Source organism: Rhododendron vialii, chromosome 12a (assembly GCF_030253575.1).
Source record: "Rhododendron vialii isolate Sample 1 chromosome 12a, ASM3025357v1".
NCBI lineage: Eukaryota > Viridiplantae > Streptophyta > Magnoliopsida > Ericales > Ericaceae > Rhododendron > Rhododendron vialii.
The window spans coordinates 29,316,903-29,330,867 of NC_080568.1; the positions used below are offsets into that span (position 1 = coordinate 29,316,903).

General features: G+C 37.4%; 1 protein-coding gene across 1 annotated transcript; it reads left to right on the forward strand.

The window, feature by feature from the left end:
• The first annotated feature begins 269 nt into the window (after positions 1 to 269).
• LOC131310678 (cytochrome P450 736A117-like) lies at positions 270 to 2,372 on the forward strand. Its single transcript, XM_058337839.1, has 2 exons — positions 270 to 1,266; positions 1,540 to 2,372. The coding sequence occupies exons 1-2, from the start codon at positions 310 to 312 to the stop codon at positions 2,140 to 2,142; spliced, it is 1,560 nt and encodes a 519-aa protein (XP_058193822.1). The 5' UTR covers positions 270 to 309; the 3' UTR covers positions 2,143 to 2,372.
• Positions 2,373 to 13,965: the final 11,593 nt, after the last annotated feature.

Below are 13,965 nucleotides of genomic sequence, written 5' to 3' on the forward strand. Positions count from 1 at the left end.
TAGAACACAACTCAAAAATACACAATCACATCCAGAATTATTTCGATGCACGTAAATCCACATCCAACCAACACTTCTAACGCAATATCCTTTAAAGTTTTGTGCAAAAACACATTTGTAATTTTGAGGGAGGGCAAGAGGGTAATTTTACCTACCAAACTCACCTAGGCAATTGCTAACACATTCGTAATTTGTTAAAGCCTTCTTCTTTGTTTTTTCGCCTTTTATTTTGGACCGTACGTACACTTCCCCACTCGTTGTCTTTGTACTTGTCTCAAATTTAGATTACAATCAACAACAGGCCTTCACATGCCCATCTCAACTCCAAGAATGCTCATCACAACAACAGCCATGCGTTTCTCACTATACCCCTTCATCTTCTCTCTCCTTCCCTTGTTTCTCTTCCTAATTTTCCTTCTCAAATGGCTCTCCATCACTGCCCGAGCACCGCGCAAAAACCCACCGCCGTCTCCCCGAAAGCTCCCTTTGATCGGAAACCTCCACCAAATGGGCCCCTTCCCCCACCGCTCCCTCCACTCCCTCTCCCAGGCCCATGGCCCCTTAATGCTCCTCCACTTCGCCGCCACCCCCGTCCTAATCGCCTCCTCCTCCTCCGTCGCCCGTGACATCATGAAAACCCACGACCTTATCTTCTCCACCCGACCCAAATGGACCATTTGCGAGAAACTCATGTATACAATGAAGGACGTGGCTTTTAGCCCTTACGGCGAGTACTGGAGGCAGATGAAGAACATCTTCGTCCTCCAACTGTTGAGCAACAAGCGAGTCCAATCCTTTCGTGGCATTAGGGAAGAAGAGACGGCGATCATGATCGAGAAGATTTCAGATTTTGGTTCTGATGTGGTGAATTTGAGCAAACTGATTGTGGAGTTGACGGCGAACGTGGTGTGTAGGGCGGCGTTGGGGCGGAAATACGAAGGCATTGGGGGCAGAGAAGGAGGGGCGAGGAGGGGGTTTAAGGAGGCTTTGGGGGAGCTTGCGGAGTTATTGGGGATTTTTGATATTGGAGATTTTGTACCATGGCTGAAGTGGGTGAATAGAGTAAATGGGGTGTACGGGAGAGCGGAGAGACTTGCTAAGGAGTTGGATGAGTTTTTGGAGGGTGTGGTGGAAGAGCATGAGGGTAGAGAGAGAAAGGTAGGAGAGGAGGGAGGGCAGGATTTTGTCGATGTTTTGCTTGAGATTCAGAGAGAAAATGTGGTTGGGATTCCTCTTCATAGAGATAGCGTCAAAGCTCTTATTTTGGTAAGGCCGGAATCTCTGTTCTTTACTGTTGTCTCATCGAAAAAATATTCAATGCTCTTGGAGTAACGTTGAGCACGAATATCTTATTTTGTATTGACCAATTGTTTAGTAGCCTTGTTATTTTATATCCTACTTCAATTACTTTCTATTATTTCTGAACAAGGGTAACAAGTAACTTGGTGTCAAAGAGATTCTTCTTATCCATCCTTTATTTGTCCCCTTATCAAATAAACAAATAAAAATATTTACTAAATTGGAATTTTTCCCTTGCAGGATGTATTTGTTGCTGGAATTGATACTACATCCACAGCCCTAGAATGGGTAATGACAGAGCTCTTAAAGCATCCTCAAGCCATGAAAAAACTCCAAGCTGAAGTTCGACTTATAGCCCAACCCAACCAGCCTGTAACCGAGGACGATCTAGACCAGATGCCCTACCTAAAAGCTGTGATCAAAGAGACTCTACGCCTCCACCCTCCGGGTCCCCTTATTGTGCCCCGGGAGTCAACCAAAGATGTTCAAGTAATGGGTTACGACATTGCGGCCGGGACACGCGTGCTTGTCAACGCTTGGGCAATTGGACACGACCCAACGTTGTGGGACGAGCCTGAGGAGTTTAGGCCCCAGAGGTTTTTGAACTGTCCAGTTGATTTTAGAGGACACGATTTCGAGTTGATTCCGTTCGGAGCGGGGAGGAGGGGGTGCCCGGGGATTCGGTTCGCGATGGCGGTCGACGAGCTAGCCGTTGCAAATCTCGTGCACAAGTTTGATTTTGCACTGCCTGATGGGGTGGAGTTGGATGTGAGTGAAGCTGCTGGTATCAATGTTCACAAAAAGTTCCCTCTGCTTCTTGTTGCAACTCCTTGGTCTTGCTAATTAGTAGGTACAATTTTAGGTTCCGTTCCATTAAGAGAAATAAGTACTTATGTTTTGAATTTGAATGACCTATCTCATAAAACAAAAAATAAGTACACTATCAAATCTTTTGATCATTTGTCAACTAAAGCTAGAACCTTGCAAGTCTCTTCTTGTGTCTATGTTCGTTATATTGTCTTTGGTGCAGATGTTTTTTTGCATTGGAATGGAATCCTCTCCCGTCCCTTAAAGAGATTGAAGGTTGTCTTGAGTTCTTTATGGATCTTTCATTGTTACGTTAGTCGAAAACCGTTAATTGATTTATCACGACGAGGACATTGCCCACGTAGAAAAGAATTAGTAATACTATTTGTTGCTTGATTTGTTTTCAAAACAAATCTGTACGTGTTGAGGGGAATTTTTTTTTTTTTTTTAACACTTCATTGAAAGATAGATGTGTTCTATATATCCATTCAACATGATTTTTAGAGTGACTAATGTTCTTGATGAGCTCTAAAAATTATGAAAATAACAATTAACTGAGATTATTTCCCCCACACGCATCTTTCCATAACAGAATCCTCCTTCAAACATTTCTAGTATTTAAACTTACGTTGTCTAGAAGGGGTGTTAATTTCCACCAACCTAAAAGTTATGGACTATAACTTTTTTGTTTCCTTCTTATTCAATATTTTTTTTTTAGTTTTGTGACAAACTTTTATGTATCATAGGTTTGTATTGACGAGAAAAATCGAAAAAGTAAAAAATTATGTCTTTTACACAAATATTTTTGGAAATATCCTAGAAAAGTCCAAGTAGTCAACATTTGGGCCTTTTCTTGGATATTTTCCAAAACAAAAAATGTGAAAATCAAGATTTTTTTCTTTTTCCAATAATACATAAAAGTTTGGAGGGAAACTAATAAATGCAATTTTTTTTATAAATAAAGAAAAAAGTTGTAGTTTACAACTATGGATTAGCGAAAACGGGGCCAAACAAGTTGCTGCATGTCTCAATTTGATCTCCATCACTATCATTCCAAACTCTAGAAACCGCTCTTATATATTTAGGGAAATGATTTTCACATACTTTTTTGATAACGGCACTCCTTTTTTTTTTTTTTTTTTGTCTTTTAGTGAAGCTTTTGTGCGTATTTTTTTTTCACTAAACGACAAGAAAATGAGTTTATTTATCAAAAAAAGATTGTCAAAATTACTATTATCCTATATTTAAATGCGTAGTTGGAAACCAACTTTCCTCATCTACAAATTAATGATTCTTCTCCATAATGTTTGTTTAATTGTCTTTCCCAAATCTTTGATTGTCAGACAGTATATATGGCATAATAATGCTTTTGTTTGAGAAAGAACACTCTTCAAATTGCCACTGACGGACGGATGGACCCATATGGGTCTCGCTTCGCAGGGAAAAGGTCCCTTCTCGATTTTGTAAAATTATAGTAATTCTTACATACTCGTATTTTAGTTCTATTCAACATTTAGGATTGTGATTCAATAAAACTACTCTAGATTTCATTTATGAAGATTATTGCTTGATCTATTTCTTAGAGTGCTAAAATTTCACATCTTTCTGCACAAACGTAAGCCCCTTTTCTAATAATTACAAGATGAAGTTACATAAATCACCAATAATTTGTCATTTAGTAACAAAAAATGTACCACTATCTATTAGAAACTATTAACAATTTGTCTTTTTGGACCATACACTCTTTTTCATTTTACCCCTGATCTAAATAATCCTACACTTTAACACTTTATCTATCATTTAGTAGCTTCTTAAGATACATTTTCATCCATAATTGGACGTCAAACTCCAAGATGACATGCAAATGTGAGTAATATTTTAAACTACAAAATTGGTTAGGATACATGATTCTTGGTTCATGAAACTGAACATGGAAAAAAATGAATGGTCCAGATTGTACCAGAGCTCTTCATGTTAAGATTAGGAATATTTTAAACTACAAAATTGGTAAAATAAAAAGAATATAAAATTTTGAAAAATGAAAGAAATAGTGGAGTAATTTAGAAAACACCAAGAATAATCTAGAAAAGACAAGCACAAGCCAATTGGTCAAAAGTTTAAGGCGACATAAATGATTTAACACCAACAATAATTTAGAAAAGACAAGCATAGCTGCACAAGCCAATTGGTCAAAAGTTTAAGGCGAAATAAATGATTTAACACCAACAATAATTTAGAAAAGACAAGCATAGCTGCACAAGCCAATTGGGAAAAAGTTTAAGGCGAAGTAAATGATTTAACACCAACAATAATCTAGAAAAGAAAAGCACAAGCCAATTGGTCAAAAATTTAAGGCAAAGTAAATAAAAAGTTAGGCAAAGGAAATGATTGTTCTTTATAAAGAAGAAAAAACTGCTCTCCTTTCATTCAATGGGACTTTTTTTCCCCTTTATTCACGTAAAAGTACCAAATTGTTCTTTTTCTTTATAAAAAAAAAGAAATAACTCAAGAGGTAAGAGTAATTTAGTAAATTAAATAAATAATCTAGAAACGACAAGCACAAGCCACACTACAAAAAAAACGGCCTTTTATAGCATAAAATATGATAGCATTACGTTCTTTCCCAAATGCTATAATAGAGCTGCATCTTGAGGTTAAGACAGTGTTCACGGTACTGTAGAACAACGGAAGGTTTTTGATAGCATTTCATTAACTCGACTACAGTGTACAGCTTTCGTGTTTAGAAAAAAAAAAAACCTAAAATGTGCAGCGTTTACTTTATTTGGGGATTGTGTGGGAAATCCCTTCTTCCTCTCTTCCTCATTTCAATTTCAAGCCCTAATACACACACACACACACACACACACACACACTCTCTATCTCTCTCTGAACTTAGATTTCAACTGCAACACACATGGCGTAGCAACAGAGCTCCGTCTTTAGAGTTGAACTCTGTCCTCAAAATCGATCGATTTGGGAATGGTGCCCTAAGCTTATCAATCAACTCCTCGAACAACCTCACGAAAATGATCCCTTTCGGCGCCACAACCACTACTGCGTCTTCCCTCCACGCTGCCGTCACCGGAAAATCTACATCGTTTTCTCGGAGAGAAGGGGCATCGCCGTTATCTTTTGGGTAGAAGAGCCGATAACCCACTTTATTCTGTGTTCCATGTTCCACCCAAAGGTTTGGTCCTTCTCCTCTTTTTCCAATAATCTGATCTAAAAGGGTTTGTTCCTCTCTCTCTCTCTCTTACCATCGATATGAAATGCCATTCAAGTTTTTGAGAGTGTTAGCTATGGAATTAATGTTATTAATTTGAGTTTAAAGAGCTACAAAAACAGCTTTAAGAGATACCTGATACACAAAATCCAACCATAGCGTTCCAAACATGCTATTGAAGGCAAATTAAATATAGCAGGCTAAAAACGCTACGAAAGGTAGCTTAAAGACAGCAAGCCAAAAAATGAAAGGTCAACTATAGACAGCGGTCCACAAACGCTATGATAGGTAGACTATAGACAGCGGATGAAGAACCCTGTGAAAAGTCTAGACTTTTAATAGCATTGCCTAATACAGCTTTCCCAAAAATGCTATATATGTGTTTCTATGGCGTTTTTTGACCACTATTGAAAGCAAAATTTATTGTAGTGCCAATTGGTCAAAAGTTTAAGGCGAAGTAAATGATTTAACACCAACAATAATCTAGAAAAGACAAGCACAAGCCAATTGGTCAAAAATTTAAGGGGAAGTAAATGAAAAGTTAGGCAAAGGAAATGATTGTTCTTTATAAAGAAGAAAAAACTGCTCTCCTTTCATTCAATGGGACTTTTTTTCCCTTTTATTCACGTAAAAGTACCAAATTGTTCTTTTTCTTTATAAAAAAAATGAAATAACTCAAGAGGTAAGAGTAATTGAATAAATTAAATAAATAATCTAGAAAAGACAAGCACAAGCCACACTACAAAAAAACCCGTCCTTTTATAGCATAAAATATGTTAGCGTTACGTTCTTTCCCAAATGCTATAATAGAGCTGCATCTTGAGGTTAAGACAGTGTTCACGGTATTGTAGAACAACGGAAGATGTTTGATAGCATTTCATTAACTCGACTACAGTGTACAGCTTTCGTGTTTAGAAAAAAAAAAAAAACTATAGTGTGCAGCGTTTACTTTATTTTGGGATTGTGTGGGAAATCCCTTATTCCTCTCTTCCTCATTTCAATTTGAAGCCCTAACACACACACACACCCACACACACTCTCTCTCTCTCTGAACTTAGATTTCAACTGCAACACACATGGCGTAGCAACAGAGCTCCGTCTTTGGAGTTGAACTCTGTCCTCAAAATCGATCGATTTGGGAATGGTGCCCTAAGCTTATCAATCACATCCTCGAACAACCTCACGAAAACGATCCCTTCCGGCGTCACAACCACTACTGCCTCTTCCCTCCACGCTGCCGTCACCGGAAAATCTACATCGTTTTCTCGGAGAGAAGGGGCATCGCCGTTATCTTTAGGGTTGAAGAGCCGATAACCCACTTTATTCTGTGCTCTACCCAAAGGTTTGGTCCTTCTCCTCTTTTTCCAATAATTTGATCTAAAAGGGTTTGTTCCTCTCTCTCTCTCTCTCACCATCGATATGAAAAGCCATTCAAGTTTTTGACAGTGTTAGCTATGGAATTAATGTTATTAGTTTGAGTTTAAAGAGCTACAAAAATAGTTTCAAGATATACCTGATACACAAAATCCAACCATAGCGTTCCAAACATGGTATTGAAGGCAAATTAAATATAGCAGGCTAAAAACGCTACGAAAGGTAGCTTAAAGATAACATGCCAAAAAATGAAAGGTCAACTATAGGCAGCGGTCCACGAATGCTATGATAGGTAGACTATAGACAGCGGACGAAGAACCCTGTGAAAAGTCTAGACTTTTAATAGCATTGCCTAATACAGCTTTCCCAAAAATGCTATATATGTGTTTCTATGGCGTTTTTTGACCACTATTGAAAGCAAAATTTATTGTAGTGCCAATTGGTCAAAAGTTTAAGGCGAACTAAATGATTTAACACCAACAATAATCTAGAAAAAACAAGCACAAGCCAATTGGTCAAAAATTTAAGGCGAAGTAAATGAAAAGTTAGGCAAAGGAAATGATTGTTCTTTATAAAGAAGAAAAAACTGCTCTCCTTTCATTCAATGAGACTTTTTTTCCCCTTTATTCACGTAAAAGTACCAAATTGTTCTTTTTCTTTATAAAAAAAAAGAAACAACTCAAGAGTGATTGACCGATTCCTAGATCTGAATTAATGGGTTGCCCCAAGCGTAGGGCTGAGACCGATGTAGCACAATACCCGGTAAGTCAGGAGTCGAATCCACAGAGACGGTGACGTGTGCCGACTAAAAACTCTGGTTGTTATAATTTAAATGGGCTCTTAGGTAGCCACCCCTTGTCGGTTGATTGATTAATGAACTAATACTAACAGATAACTTGTTCAAATGATAAAAAAGAGAGGCACAGTCGTAGGGAATCCAGCGCTCGATACTCAATCAGAATCCACTCGTTTTTCAAAGTTCTAAAAATGGTTAAATTTTAGGGAGAATTGGAAACTCTGAAGGATGCGAATCCTAAGGTTGTTGGTCCCGTACACAGTGGCGAACAGGTTTTGGTCCCCTATTCCCACTCACATGAGTCCCAGCAATGCCTCGGATTCGTCCAAAGAACGTAGTTTTCACCAACTAAAATTATTTAATTAAATTAATGTCCGGAATAACTGCGAGACGAATTTTAATTGAGTTGCGGCGCGCCTTTACCCAGCGACCAAACCTCAGAAAAACTACTCACTAATCATTAAACAAAAAACAAATGAAACCCTAATTTGAAACATGCTTTTATTACTCGGAATATAAAATAAACACAAGATCTAAGTTAAACAAGATCGAACAAATAACTTTTATTAAAAACAGAAATTAAAATAAGTTACCGAAGTGCGAATAATTGAACAAAACTTGAAAACTAAACAATATTAATGATGACAGCCCCGTTCTTCGTCCGTGAACTGTGATTGAAGCCTCGTCCTTTTTTTCTTTCTTTTCCACGGCTGGTCCCCCTGACACCAGTAGGGTTAGGTGCTTATATAGGGAATGAAGACCATAATTACATGAAGGCCCTTTGAACTTCATAAAATAATAAATCAACCATTCAATTTTGAATCGTTTTGCATTTTAACCCCAAACTTCTTTAAAATCTTCTTTTTATCCAAAGTCTCGGACAACGGGCTCGAACAACCTAAAAACAACAAAAGAACACAATAAATATTAATTAACAAAAATAAATGAATAACAAATGTAGTTTTGAGGGCCAAAATATGCATATTTTGGCACTTATCACACCTCTCAACTTACACTTTGCTAGTCCCTAGCAAACCAAAACAAATGCAACTAATTAAAATGGATATTTCTTTTAAACCCCCGGGCAGCCCCGGTAGGACGAGTGAAGTCTCGTGAAAGTTTTCAGCAGTGATTACCCACAAAACACATTGAACCTTTTTACATGTTATCCAAAACTTGTCATACAACTCATTGATCCATCAAGCAAAGAAGGTGCAGCTACCACAAAGATAAAGAATGCACAAATAGTTCCAAACACTATCAAGTCAAGAAATAAACCATGGCACCTAGGATTAGCATGTGTGTGTGACATAGGCCTCAACCAAAAGTGTCCAATAACTAACCGCTCTCTCCGGACCGAGTCTCGACTTCAATCCTCACAGTGTCATACACTCACAACTAAAATCACTCGAAACAAGGTGCATAGTATGAACTATCAAGTGTGCGGTTAGAAGTTATATAAATGAAATCAAAACACTCGCACACTATGACATGAAAAGAAAGCTTTATAAGGTGAACACATAGTCTCATGAATAGAATACCAAGTATTGGAACTCTCTCTCACATCCATCAATCCACATTCCATCACCCCTAGGATTAAATAGGACTTTAATTTTGGTTGTAACGTTGGGTAATTGAAAGTGTGTAAATGCTAGGGTAAAACATCACATGTCTGAGAATAGGCAAACAACTTGGGGATAATTTAACAATGCGCGCCCATTTTTTTCCACTCTTTTCAACTCTACCTTATCTCTCCTTCTAACCTTTTAACATTTTTCAACAATAAAACATGATTCCTCCTTTTCATCTATATCGGTGCCCCTTTTATTTTTGTCTTTCTTTTGTTTTTTTTTTCTATTTTGTTTTTTTCTTTTTTTTTAAGGGGCATCACCAATTCAAGCACAAAAGTTCACAGTTCATCCACAAAATTACACCTTTATATTTTTGCCTTTCCCCAAAACAATATGGAGGGTGGAGCTAACCAAGAAAAGACTAAATAAACAAGGCTCAAATTGGCTCGCAAGGGAAAAATGTGAAAACAAAGGAACGAACTGGCCCAAATATCAAGAAAATGCCTATAATCCTCTTCAAGGGGTGTAACATCCATGTGACGAACCAAAACCCAAGGGATATTGTTATGCATTCAAGTTCCAACACTCAACAATCAAGAATAATGAGACCACAACAAATAGATTATTTCCATGACAAACTAAGAGTTGAAGTGACACCACTCCAAAAAAGAAGAAGATAAAGCACAAAAGCTCACTAGGGCATAAGTCTCCGCTAATCCAGCCATCAAGATTGGTTAAGTCACGGCTCACAAGTGGTCAAGGCCCCAAATAAAAGTGATGTGCAATAGTGCTATACAAGAGTGCCATGATCAACTTCTTAAGACAAGCTAGCAAGTAGAACTACCAAGCCAAAAACAGATATCACTATGGTAGGCAACACACCTCAACTCAATTATCCAACAAATAATCACAACAAGTGCTAAATCGCATGCGAAATGAAAAATTTTCATTTTTTTTTTTGAATTTTAAGACTCTAAGAGTGAAAAACTTACCAAAGTAATCCCTCCCCCCAACTTAAACCATTCGATGTCCTCATTGAATACAAAAGAATAAAAATATAGGACATAAAAGAAAAAGAAGGGAAAGGTATCATCTCGGAACGAAGAACTACGCAAGAAATAACGTAGTGGAAAGAAGACCCCCCAACTTGAACGAAACATCCTGCAATGTTAGTCCTCACAAAAAAAAAGATAAAATAAAATAAAAGTAACTAATCTAAGAAAAAAGAAAAGAAAAGTTAATGACATTCACTCCTATCACGTGAAATCCAACCATTCATCACATTACGAAGAGCAATCAAAATCAACATCTCAACCCACTTCAAGCACTCCGTTAAAAATTGTATGCGACCATGCCACAAAACCAAATACTTAGAATATCTTAATGGCCTTAGCAGCGTTTGAAATTTAAATTCTACCAATTGCATATTCCGAACCAAATTAACTTTCAAGTTGTTGATGAGTGTCAGAAAAAATGAATGGTAAACCATATTAAAATTATCAACACCAAGAAAGTCAATTTGTTCTTACGTGATAATCTCTTGCAATGGTGGATGCTCAATAGGAGTGATGACATCAATATCTATGGTTGGGGGTATTTGATCTTCAAGAACAAGTGGACTTTGCACAATTATTGGCAATGACTCCTCAGGAGTCGCGTCATGAAAATCCATCTCAAGTGTACTAGAATGCTGTTGCACTTCAGGTGAACTAACTATTTCGTTAGTTACAAGTGACTCTGTTGTTTCATCTTCCAATACACAAGAATTAATCACTTGGAAATTTTCAACTTGTTTGCAAGAAAGAGAATCAGCTAATTGATCAAAATAAGGTGGTTCTATTTCCTCTTTTTCTCTCCCATCAGAACTGGTATCCTCAGAACTTTTAGTCAACTCACAAAATTGGAGCTTTTGGGTTAATTCATCTAAGAAATCCCAAGCGTCTTCAGGGGTTTTATCCAGAAATTCGTCAATAGACCTAAAATTCACCTCGCATGGCTTAAGGTTTAAACCACGGCAAAAGATAACCAGAAGACTGCCAAGCTCATAATTAAAACTCGACCAAGAAAATACAACAAATTTAAATCGCTCCCAACACTGTGACAAAGACTCATCATCATGTTGAGAGAAATCTGATAGTTCTTGTAAAAGAATATGAGTCTCATATGAGGGATTGAAATGATTGAAAAATTGTATTACAATCTCACTCCATGTCAATCTTAGATTCAAAAAATTAAACCAATATTGAGCACTACCACGTAAAGATGCTGAAAATACATGTAAAAGAGTCACGTCATCGCTACCAAAAGCTTCCTCAAGGCTATGAATATGCAAAAAAGAATTTTCTGAGGCCAAACCATAAAATATAGGCAGTGACACTGAATAATCAAATTAGTTTGCATAACCTCCATAGCACCTTGCAAAATGGGCCATTTTTTTTTTTTTGCTTTTCAACAATTTAAAAAAAACATTAAAAAAATAAAGAACTAAAAAGAAAACAAATAAAAAAAATAACTACTCGAATTCTTAACACACGTTACCGTCCCCGGCAACGGCGCCAAAAATGCTTGACCGATTCCTAGACCTAAATTAATGGGTTGCCCCAAGTGTAGGGTTGAGACCGATGTTGCACAATACCCGGTAAGTCCGGAGTCGAATCCACAGAGACGGTGACGTGTGCTGACTAAAAACTCGGGTTGTTATAATTTAAATGGGCTCTTAGGTAGCCACCCCTTGTCGGTTGATTGATTAATTAACTAATACTAACAGATAACTTGCTCAAATGATAAAAAAGAGAGGCACAGTCGTAGGGAATCCGGCGCTCGCTACTCAATCAGAATCTACTCGTTTTTCAAAATTCTAAAAATAGTTAAATTTCAAGGAGAATTGGAAGCTCTGAAGGATGTGAATCCTAAGGTTGCTGGTCTCGTACACAGTAGCGAACAGGTTTTGGTCCCATATTCCCGCTCACATGAGTCCCAGCAATGCCTCGGATTCGTCCAACGAACGTAGTTTTCACCAACTAAAATTATTTAATTAAATTAATGTCCGGAATAACTGCGAGACGAATTTTAATTGAGTTGCGGCGCGCCTTTACCCAGCGACTAAACCTCAGAAAACTACTCACTACTCACTAATCATTAAACAAAAAACAAATGAAATCCTAATTTGAAACATGCTTTTATTAGTCAGAATATAAAATAAACACAAGATCTAAGTTAAACAAGATCCAACAAATAATTTTTATAAAAAACAGAAATTAAAATAAGTTACCGGAGTGCGAATAATTGAACAAAACTTGAAAACTAAACAATATTAATGATGGCAGCCCCGTTCTTCGCCCGTGAACTGTGATCGAAGCCCCATCCTTTTTTTCTTTCTTTTCCACTGCTGGTCCCCCTAACACCAGTAGGGTTAAGTGCTTATATAGGCAATGAAGACCACAATTACACGAAGGCCTTTTGAACTTCATGAAATAATAAATCAATCATTCAATTTTAAATCATTTTGCATTTTAACCCCAAACTTTTTCAAAATCTTCTTTTTATCCAAAGTCTCGGATAACGGGCTCGAGCAACCTATAAACAACAAAAAAACACAATAAATATAAATTAACAAAAATAAATGAATAACAAATGTAGTTTGGAGGGCCAAAATATGTATATTTTGACACTTACAAAAGATGTAAGAGTAATTTAGTAAATTAAATAAATAATCTAGAAAAGACAAACACAAGCCACACTACAAAAAAAAGGGCCTTTTATAGCATAAAATATGATAGCGTTACGTTCTTTCCCAAATGCTATAATAGAGTTGCATCTTGAGGTTAAGACAGTGTTCACGGTACTGTAGAACAACGGAAGGTTTTTGATAGCATTTCATTAACTCGATTACAGTGTACAGCTTTCGTGTTTAGAAAAAAAAAAAAAACTACGGTGTGCAGCGTTTACTTTATTTGGGGATTGTGTGGGAAATCCCTTCTTCCTCTCTTCATCATTTCAATTTCAAGCCCTAATACACACACACACACACACATACACACACACACACACACACACACACACTCTCTCTCTCTCTCTCTCTCTCTAATTTCGATCTCTCTCCCTCTCTCTCTGAACTAAGATTTCAACTGCAACACACATGGTATAGCAACAGAGCTCCGTCTTTGGAGTTGAAGTATGTCCTCAAAATCGATCGATTTGGGAATGGTGCCCTAAGCTTATCAATCACATCCTCGAACAACCTCACGAAAATGATCCCTTCCGGCGTCACAACCACTACTGCCTCTTCCCTCCACGCTGCCGTCACCGGAAAATCTACATCGTTTTCTCGGAGAGAAGGGGCATCGCCGTTATCTTTTGGGTTGAAGAGCCGATAACCCACTTTATTCTGTGTTCCATGTTCCACCCAAAGGTTTGGTCCTTCTCCTCTTTTTCCAATAATCTGATCTAAAAGGGTTTGTTCCTCTCTCTCTCTCTCTCACCATCGATGTGAAATGCCATTCAAGTTTTTGAGAGTGTTAGCTATGGAATTAATGTTATTAATTTGAGTTTAAAGAGCTACAAAAACAGCTTCAAGATATACTTGATACACAAAATCCAACCATAGCGTTCCAAACATGCTATTGAAGGCAATTTAAATATAGCAGGCTAAAAACGCTACGAAAGGTAGCTTAAAGACAGCATGCCAAAAATGAAAGGTCAACTATAGACAGCGGTCCACGAACGCTATGATAGGTAGACTATAGACAGCGGACGAAGAACCCTGTGAAAAGTCTAGACTTTTAATAGCATTGCCTAATACAGCTTTCCCAAAAATGCTATATATGTGTTCCTATGGCGTTTTTTGACCACTATTGAAAGCAAAATTTATTGCAGTGCAAATTGGTCAAAAGTTT